At 36.9% G+C, this 10,507-nt stretch overlaps 1 protein-coding gene across 1 annotated transcript in view; it reads left to right on the top strand.

Annotated features, from left to right (window-relative positions):
- Positions 1 to 1,943: 1,943 nt before the first annotated feature.
- The window catches only part of LOC144641114 (uncharacterized), a 32,054-nt gene continuing 23,490 nt past the window's right edge, over positions 1,944 to 10,507 (top strand). Inside the window, exons 1-7 of the mRNA XM_078500164.1 lie at positions 1,944 to 2,076; positions 4,147 to 4,740; positions 5,570 to 5,815; positions 6,242 to 6,365; positions 6,932 to 7,003; positions 7,098 to 7,169; positions 7,768 to 7,842. Of these exons, the coding sequence (XP_078356290.1) occupies positions 2,025 to 2,076; positions 4,147 to 4,740; positions 5,570 to 5,815; positions 6,242 to 6,365; positions 6,932 to 7,003; positions 7,098 to 7,169; positions 7,768 to 7,842 (1,235 nt within the window). The 5' untranslated portion in view covers positions 1,944 to 2,024. The remainder of the gene's footprint in view (positions 2,077 to 4,146; positions 4,741 to 5,569; positions 5,816 to 6,241; positions 6,366 to 6,931; positions 7,004 to 7,097; positions 7,170 to 7,767; positions 7,843 to 10,507) is intronic.

Genomic DNA, 10,507 nt, shown 5'->3' with positions numbered 1-10,507 from the left:
TAGAAACGATCGGGGCGATTAGATGAGAACCAGCCTTCAGTGCTACTCAGTCATACTCTCTTGCAATTGTAAAACAATTTTTAAATCCCGGCGAAAGTTCAGTAGTAATTCATTTCTCTTGACGTTATCGTCGTCTTTCCTTCGCCCACTTCACAAAAACGATCTTCAAGAGCTGTGTCCTTTTTTAGGATTTTAATTTTGCTAATTTTCTTTAGTTCTTCAATATTAAAATTCGCCGTCAACTTTCTCGTGACGAGACGCCATTGTTGCAAAACAATTGCAAAGCAATTTCTTTCCCGTTGCCAACGCTACCTGATAGCTAATCGCATTTTTAAGTAATTTTGCCTTTGATAGGAAAGAAAATTATAGTAAAAGAATTACCTCTGTCTCGGCCAATCAGGATTAAGTTCAGTTTTCTTAATATTTACCTAACAAAAACTTAATTACAAAAAACAAAGTACGTTCTGAATTTATTTGTTTTGATGCTGGCAATGGTAATTAAAACATCATTATTTTAATTACTTCTTGTCAAATTTCTGCTCATCAAAAAACGACATTCAAGAGAGTACATTTATATTTTCCTTCCTTTTTTCACAGTTCTTACTGCAAATCGGTATATTGTTAAAATATAACTTTTGTGGGAGTAAATTTAAACACTGACGCGAACGGAAAACCTAATTCTTACCATTCAAATATTCATGAATTTACAAAAAAGAGGACGGTTGAATTTTTACAAAAAAAGTTAGGATTTAAGCTTCTAACCTTAGGGCACAATATATAAAGGCTGGAAGCTTAGTGTATTTCCACATTAACTAAATCATTTTATAATTTTGAAAAGCACCAGTCTTCATCAAATTTATCAATAATAAGGACACCCAGGTGGTATGTTGTGAGATGAAGTGGACATGTCATATCATAAGCATAACAATAAAATGAACATCAACAAACGCATGCAATGGAAAAAAACTATAAACAAATTATAAACTAAAATAAAAAAAACATCAAATACAAATTATTTCAGAAAAAAAAAGATAAAGTGAGGTAAACATTAAACACACAAGATGAAAAATCTGTAGAGCTGGTTTTTGCCAATAAAAACCGCGTCACCTAAGTTCAACTTTCAAAGTGTTCATTCAGCGAAAGTCACTCTTGAGCTCTCGGAAACTCCTACAAACAGAACAACGCTTTCCTAACAGTAAAGCCATTGTCATCGAACTTATTCATAGAAGGGACTTATTACTTTGCAATACGCCGAGGCCTGAATAGCATGACTAGCGTGCAGTAAAAAAAAAAAAAAAAAACCCAAAAAAAAAAAAAAAAAAAAAAAAAAAAATTGAAGAAAGAGGAAAGTTGAAAATAGCAAGAATAAAGATGAGTAATATTAATTCTACTCTGCTGAAAAAAAAAAGCAATACATACTTTACCCACAACACTTTAAAATGGACCTTTCACACCCACACACCTTGGTTTCACAACCTAGCTATAGTCCGTGAACATGAATAAATGTTTGGTGTGCGTTGCCAGGCAACCTTAACACTTCACAAACCGGTAATCCCATCTGACAGTCGCCTGAGCACTTCGCTTCCTCAAATTAAGTTAAAAAAAGATGGAGCTTTTACGTTTTGCATTTTCGCCTGCTGTTGCTGTTTATAATGCAGGATCTGGTTTTGAGTCTGCATCAGGTTCCTTATTTTACGGGGGAGTTTTCCAGTGACGCAGTGTTTGAAAGGACCGGCTACTAAGACCAACTGGGATGCAAGTAGGAGCAGCGCGATATGAGGTTCTATGATAATCAAGCGTTAGTCTTTTGAAGTAGAAATAAACACCTGCTTATTGCAAATAAGCGTTTAAGAATAGTCAAACATTATTCCTTTGTTAAATTTCATTGGCTTAAGGCGTGTTTATGAACAAATAAGCAAAATATTGCGCAGAGGCCAAAATGATGTAACGATTGTACAATGAAGGTTTTTCCAAAATTATCCACCTAGGGAAGGCAGCTTATTTGTGCTTTTTGCTATACAAATATGAACGCTGGATTCGTGTTCTGGTTTCTGTCGCTATTTCTCTGGAAGAAAGGTAAGTGAGCTTTGTCATATTTGGTAATCGGTTTGAGTGCACGTCGTAGCAATATTAAAATAAAAAATATAACAAATGGCAACATCGCAACTTCGACTGTAAGCGTTAATTGCGTTGAAACAAATAACCCTTAGCTCACCAATATAAAGAAAAACTAAGAACAAATTTTCCCTCCGTTTATCGTACATATTTTAAAATCGTTTTAAGTAGAGGCAGAAATGATCACATCATGACAAACTTTGACTTTTTGTAAACTATGCTTCTCGAAGATAAGGGATATAACGATTGTGTGAAAATTTTTTGTAGAATTGCTTCTCGAAAGTTGACAATGTCGCATTTCTTGGTTACGACTACTCTAACGTCAGTCAAAGTGCCACATCTAAACAAATACTGATCAAACTACGCTAGTAGCTTCTGTCGATATCTAACGTCTGCCTATATCAACCTGATCATTAAATTTAGAAATAGATTTCAGCTGTTTTATTTTTTTCAATAAGTCTTTATCGGCCTGCTAACATCGAACTTCGTATAGATACAATCGCAAATGGCATCCGAGCTAAAATAGCTATTTGTTCTGGATTCACTCTCCTCGCGCCCCGGTTGGCGTTTTTATTTCAAGTGTGTCTAAAATGTATAGCTTAGAAAAGTTAGAAAAGCTTGGAAGTATATTTATTGATTAACTCATAAACTCAAAAGGGAAAGACTCCTTGTTTTTTTTTCTTTTTTTACGTAGTACGTGTTGTTTTGAGGTTTGGAGCTTTATAAAATCTCATTACCATTTATATAAAAGAAACATTTATTTAAGGTAAACTTGTTTTATGTTGCTCAACATAGCTCGAAGCTCAATTGTTTTATTCTGCTCTCAAGGAAAGTAATTGCTGTCTTTATAAATTTCCATCATAAAACATGTTTTATGTCACGACAGCTCCTAATAAAAAAGATCATCGACTAAAATAACGTCAAACAAGAATCTGTACAAAAGAATTTTTCTTCTCCAATCAAATGTCCTTGGAAACGGTCAATTAATGTCTACACGCACGCCTTCTCAGTGCGGGAAAAATATTATTAATCCTTAAACTTTGAGTGCCAACCTAACAAATAAAAATAAAAATAAGATATCAAGATTTAAAAGAGAAGCAAATAGTACCATGACAAGTTTAATGATTACGCATAAGATTTTCATCTAGTTGACTTGAATTTGGTGTGTGGGAATAAATCGGATAACAGTGAAAAAAATTGATAAAATATCGTTATCTAGAGGACCGTTTAAATCACCTCTTGAGGAACTCCTTTTTGTGGTTAATACCTAATGGTTACTGTATTTGAGGTAAATGTAAACTAAAATTTCAACAGTACACGAATAAAATGTCACCAACTTTGTCTGTAGCCAATGATTAAAATATTTAAAAGAAGTAGCCGATGATATTTGGTACTCAGTGGAATATATAATACGTAACGCCAACGTTCTTTAGTTTCCATACAGATTGAAAAATTATGTCATACCGTAGGTCTTCATTAACTTACGGAAATCAGCGGGCACGTTGGTCGACGAAAATCAGTTACTTAAGGCCGATTTCAGACAAACACCATATTTTGAATAAACGTCGGCTCAGGACGTTTATTTGAAGTAAGACCAGCGTCCAATCGAGAAAATAGATAGAAGTCTTAATATAAACCTTGCTGGTTTTGCAATGCAAAGATGGGGTTGCTTTTTAAACCCTCATAGTGTTCGGAGCATGACAACCCATATCAAAGCGGGCTTATAGCTTTATGCAAGATCTGTTCTCCGCTCGTAAGTTTCTCTACAATATCCGCAACTTTGAAAACATTCAGCAAGTACCTTAACCAAGAACAAGTAATCTTAAACGCAAATTTAGTTATTCTAACAAGCTTTAGAAAGGGAATCATCGACTTTTACGTCTCAACGGGCACCCACACGGCAAACTCGTAAAACAGTATGATAGATATTTTTGTATCATTTTTTACTGATGTTTAAACCGTGGTTAAATAAAGTTTTTTTCTATTTTATTCTATTCTATTCTGTTCTAACTGGAAAAATTGTCTTAACAGTTTTGACTACTACGAGTCCCCCTTCGGCTGGTACACAACTAGCTGCTACAACCCAGTACTATCCGACCTTACTTACTACATACCAGTACCCCGTGTCGACATTGTCTGGTACTCGTCCACCTGCTGCCTGCTTTATTGCTCTTGATGGAAAGAAGGGAACCTTTGGAGATAAGCTAACTTTAGAGACATCTTCTGGGCCCGCTGAAGTTCCTACGTCGCCGACGACTTCACCAATAACTTTACCCACAAGTTCAGTCACGAGTACACCCACGACTTCATCCACGGCTACATCTACCTGCATCCAATACAAGCAATGGAAGATCACAGTTCTTAAGGGGCACTACGTGGAGATGACTCTTGAAAGTATTCAACTAGGGCCAGGGGCATGCCTGTATGAGATGTATGTGATTGTAAAAGATGGACATTCCGAGTCAAGCAATGTGCTTCATATTCAGTGTGAACCTGATTCTACGCCTCGTCGCATTTGGTCCAGTGGAAATGAGATGTTAGTGGAGAGATATGGTAGTAGCTCACGATCAAGTGCAAATACAGGATTTAAAGCTCGCTTCGAGGCGAAACTGTTAACAAACGGAGGTCAGTACATCGCTTGTTTTGATAAGATGATTACAAATCGTGTCTTGTAAGGAACACACCTGACAGAATATTACAATGATATTACACATTACAATGATATATTACTCGGTGAATCTGAAGATAACAATCAAAGACAAAAAGGCGACGCAATTATATTAAAAGTGAACATACGAAAGTAAACCTCCGTCTATATGAGACTTAACACTACCGCTTTGTCGTGGTGGGGGAGCTTGCGTGCCTCAATGACCTTGAGAGCTATACCGTCGGGGGTCTTCCCCCAGCAGGTCTAACCTTGGCGGGCAGGTCAAAGGGTAGAGGCCAGACAAAATGGTAGTCACTGGTCCTCCAGGTTGGGGGTTGGGCGTGCGGCTAATCCCCGCACCCTGTAAAAATATATGATTACGGAAACCGAACAGAGAATTGACGAACTCATCAGGGGGTGCCGTCGGGCGACATGCGAGCCACCCGATGATAGCTTTCTTAGCTGGAATTCTGGTGTCACGCGTATGACAGCTGCGGGGCAAAGCCGCAAGTTTTATTTTTTCCGGCCTCAAGAGTCCTCATGGGCTCGATGAGGATGAGTGATGAGTGAGTGATATGAGACTTAAGCCATAATCGTTGGGACTGTTTCTTAAAGCGACCTTTGTTACAATATGAGAATGAAGAAGAAAAATTGCCAATATTTTTATCCTTATGCTTCACTGTGGGTGGAGTGTCAGGTTGGGTAAAACGCGAAAGCGTTCGAGTTATTCTTTGTATACAACATGGGAGGGAATGGATGTCACTAAAGATAACTTTTGTTTACGATTTAATCTCTTGTTTTCCATAGCTGCCCCCAGCTTTCAATCTTTGGTGGAAAATGTAACACTTATTTGGGGTCATCCGTCAAACTTGCTGTGCCAAGCGCAGGCTGCCCCTGCTCCTGAAATAACGTGGTACAAAAATTCAAGTATGCTTCAAAATAGCACAAGTGTTATTTACAGGACTCCACCGTATTCACAACCAGAAGAATACACCTGCGTGGCTACAAACTCTTTTGGTTCGGAGAAGAAAGAATTCCTGGTTACTACGCAGAGTAAGTAATAGACAACTTTCGTATTTAGTCTCGGTATTGCAATGGAAATAGCTGCAATGGAGGCTAATGCGGGTAATCTTATCAAATCAAATGCAAATGCAAATCACATGACTCTCTTTTTAACGATATTCCCCCACATTTACCTCCATTGCAAGCTATTTCCGGTCCAATACCGAGAATACGAAAATGGTCTATTGTCGCTTTTTTTTTTTATTTATTGGCGATTATTTTGTTTTCACATATGCACGTATGATAGGTCTGTGAAAATGTTAAGTTGTCTGCGTAGGGCTAGATGGTGAGTACTTTGTGAAACTGCCGAAGTATCTAGCTGAAGCATTCAGCTGTCTTTATCTGTGCTAGCACATAAAACACGATGTGGTGACACTCGTGTAGATCTCTGCTTAACCGCTGTGATTTGACTTGCAGAATGCTCAAGGTTATGCAGTTGTTCAGTGCTGAAATCACATCCTTTTTGGATTGGAGTTGAGTGTGGGCAGAAGTGGTACCTTTATACAGTCCCAAACGACATCCCGCATGTGGCCAAGTATTTGTAAGTTGATGCTCAAAATGTTTTCGACCTGCAGTTCTTTGCTGTTAGTCTTCAGACTTTAATCTTTTACTGTTAAACAAGAAATAGAGTTCCACTTCATATAATATACTGTATATTTTCAACATAGAACAAGTAAATTAAACACTATCCCTAAATGAAGAAGAGAGAGTTTTGTGTTCACGAAACCATCAATGCGCTTTAAGGTTTTGTGCTAGGGGAAGTAAAACTGACTTTTTCTCTTGTGCCTACTATCCATCTTTTTTAAGTCTGTTTGATAGATGGAAAGAAAACAGAGTGTAGTAAGAACATCATCAGCAGTGATTGATTTCGTTAACTATAGCAGATCGGTTGTGACTGATCAATGACGCTGATGTGACAGCAGGTAGTACTGGTTACATGGTAGCAGTACCAGGGAGCGGTCCCCTGAACTGATTTCGTCAACTTTACAACTGTTTTTGTACAGACAATGAAAACCATTATGGACTCTACTTGTTGGTTTCTTCAGGCTTAAAAAGCGTTTGCACAGTTATAAATATTGACACATTGTATGTGCTGTTTGTTTGCAGGGTTTTTAGCTGGGGCAGTTTGCAGTATATCTTTCCAGGGTCGTTCAGACAATTAACAAACCTTCAATACTTGTGAGTAAAATTAAAAAAAAATCATTTTACCTGTATTTTGAGCTGCGTGGCAGTATACGACGACCTTAAATGATATATTTTTATCCCTGGATAGATTGCTGAAAAAAACGGAACTAGCTAACTTGACAAATAATGCGTTCTGGGGACTCAAACAACTAAAGTATCTGTAAGTAGAGAGCGACTGTTGTTTTAATAATCCAGCATTGGTGAACATGAAATAATCTTCTATATTTACTGCAACTTAAATACAAGATGAAGGAATGATGCTCACGAATGTTTGCTATTACATAATTGCAATTAATACGAGGTGAGGTTCATTATACGAACATATTGCGTGCCCATTATTTCTAAAAAAGGAATAGAAAAACAATTGATGGACAATTCTTGCTCTATTGGTGTCTTAACACCGAGTTATGATGATGATGATGATGATACAATGATAATGATAATGATGATGATGATGATGATAATGATGATGATGATGATGATGATGATGATGATGGTATTGATAAGCCATAAGCCAAACTAGTTGTTTATTTGAAAACAAACAAACAATTGAGGGCTTCAACAGTGACGTCACTTTTTTAAAATTTGAGGCAAAATCAAGCAATTGGATAATGAAAGGGCTTTGATAAAATTTATTGATCATTACATTTAATCTTATGATTCACCTGCTTGATTTAAGATCAATTTTTTGGTACAAATTACATTATGTTTATTCTTTGAATTGCTTTTGATCTTTCCCTCTCTTTTTTTTACACCAGGGAAATAACTGAAAGTTTTCGTCCACTAAAAATCTCGGAAGGAGCATTCAACAGGCTGAATTCCCTAGAATATCTGTAAGTAGGTCAACACAAGTAACGGCACTTTTAAGACCACCTTGTTGAATAAAATACTTATTTAAGTACTCAAGGGTGTGCTAATTTTTTATGGCATCGAGCAGGGGTGGAATTAAATTTAAACTCTTTTTAATAGCAGCGCAGAGTTAAATTATAATTATGTAAGTTGTGTAATGTTAAAGATGATTTCCAGTCCGTACTGCGCAGACTCAGGGTTTGTTTTCATTTTTGTTTTGAATTCGTTGAAACGTTACACTTCGGTGATAGCGTACATGAAGTTTTTTAGTTCGCCATTACGGATCGTTTCGTTCAAGAATTCACGATGAGCTAAAACGTCCGTTTGAAATACCGTCGAGCTTCTTTTACTCGTTATTATTTTTTTGCAAGGATATCTGGCGTTAATAATGAAGAAAAAGGTAAGTTTTGTCCCGGAATTTTTATTTTTGCTAGTAAACATTCTTCTGTTTGTGAGACTCACAAACATTGCAGGCGGAGATTGCGCAGTACGGACTGGAAATCATCTTTAATAGTTCTGGTAAATACTCTTTTTCTTTGGCCATCATAGTTTAACTAACTAGTGTATCTTATAGATAGTGATTGCTGCGCAGAGTGGCGTGGGCGATGTAGAAGAGTTTTTAATGACTTTTTGTGAACACAAGGATAAACAGCTTTTTTATTAACATAAAGAGGATTTTTTAACTCAACAATAAACAACAACAAATATGAGCAACAATAAAAAACAACAACGGATATGAGCATGCTGCAGTTGTCACAGTTGGAAAGCTATAGACACAAACACTTGTTTATTATTTAGAAGTGTTTGTGTCTATAGATTTTGAACTGTGACAAAAGTCTTTTTTCATTAAAAATTGCTGTGGCTTGAACAGTGAAAAGAACTTCAATGATATCGTCATCAGTCAGATCGGAAAAGGATTTGTAGTCGGTATCCGGATTCTGTTGTTGGTAGAGAGTAAACAAATGTTGGACGTCATCCTCAACAGTTTCTTTGTTTTTGTTTATAAAAAGAGCACTGGCAAGGATTTTGCTTTTGCATTTGGATTTCAACTGTGACAATTTGCACTCAGTGCACTGGAGAATTTTCTTTCCACTGTCTGCAGCAATTATTTTGGTGTGACACTTGTTGCAGGAAAGGAATCTTTGTACAATACAGCAGCAGTGCCTGCAAGAAAGAAGGGAGCACATCATGTCACAAAAGAAAGCCTGATAACTTTTTGAAAGCCCAATATATTTTAATAGCACAACCTAGTTTTTCAAGATGTCTTTATCGGGCAATATATAAGGCAAAATGATCAAAACGGGAGAATTGAATTAGCAAAAACAATACAGGGAGGAATAAATTCAGATACACTGGCGAAACATGAGTCAGTGTCATGTATGTCACATTTTCGACTGGGACATTCATTGTCCGCTGTTGATCATTCGCTCGGGATGACAGGGTGTCATCGTTGTCCGCTCTCACGCCAGTCAGGACGCATCATCTTTCGGGTCCCCACCCTCCTCCCGCTGCATCCTCTCCTTGCTCTTGATCTATGTCAATAATTCGTTTTCCTTTGATTCACTTCTTGCCCCCCTAAATCTCTCCAGTCTGGATCACACAAATACAGTGAAAACTGTATCAAATTCTATCAATCTCTATAAATCAACACGAAACAATTATAAACACGCCGTATAAATGAGTAAAAATACCTGGAAAAGTAGCAGAATTTTTTTTGTATGTTCGTCAGTTAAAAATATTGAAAATTTTTGCCAAGGAAGTTTTAACTGCGACTAACGTCAGCCACTGAGCTCAAACTATGCCGATGAAGGCGCTACAACGTTTACCAAACTCGCCGACATTTAGCTAGTTTAACGCTTTTGTTTACATGGTCAAAATATTACTACAGTTCAGATCAATAAAACTATTAGAAGGCAATCAAAATCTTCAACAAGAAATTAAGTTAAGTGAGAGATGAGTAGGATGGCAAAACAAATATAGACGATTGTTGACTGTTCTTGTTCAAAAACTATATCTATCGACGAATTCGATCGGATCAGTACATGTACAGTGACTGAAAATAATTCAACAGAAAGCACTCAAATGCAGGAAGGTAAGTAAATAGCATAGGAATGAAGGCAAAACGTTAAATGAAACGAAAATAAGTTAAATTGCAAAGAATACTCACACTGATGACGAAGACGAGTTCCAAAACCTATCGAAAAGACAAATTCGATTAGAGAGGTAACTGTAAATAATTCAACAGAAGGCACTCAAATGAAGTGAGTTAAGCGAATAGCATAGAAATGAACGAAGTCAATTAGATCAGTTACTGTAAATATTTAAACAGAAGGCAACCAAATGAAGTGAGTTAAGTGAATAGCACAGGAATGAACGCAAAAAGTTAAATGGTTGATTAAATATAAACTCACACTGATCACGAAGCTAAAGACGATCGAGCTCGAACCATGTGCTTCTTACCTCCCGCAAGGCATTGTGGTAAAGAATGCAGCTAAACGCAAGGGATTGTGGTACAAAATGTAAAACTGAAAAAATCGAGAATTTGAGGCCCTTTATTGCCTTATAATCAAGATTATAACTGCTGCTTTGCTCGCTACGCTCGCTGCGCAGCATGATAACACGCAAACTGCGGTGATAAACATTACGGAC

The sequence above is a fragment of the Oculina patagonica genome, chromosome 2, assembly GCF_052425735.1.
Source record: "Oculina patagonica isolate OP01 chromosome 2, crgOcupat, whole genome shotgun sequence".
Taxonomy (NCBI): domain Eukaryota; kingdom Metazoa; phylum Cnidaria; class Anthozoa; order Scleractinia; family Oculinidae; genus Oculina; species Oculina patagonica.
This window is presented reverse-complemented; position numbering and strand designations above follow the sequence as displayed.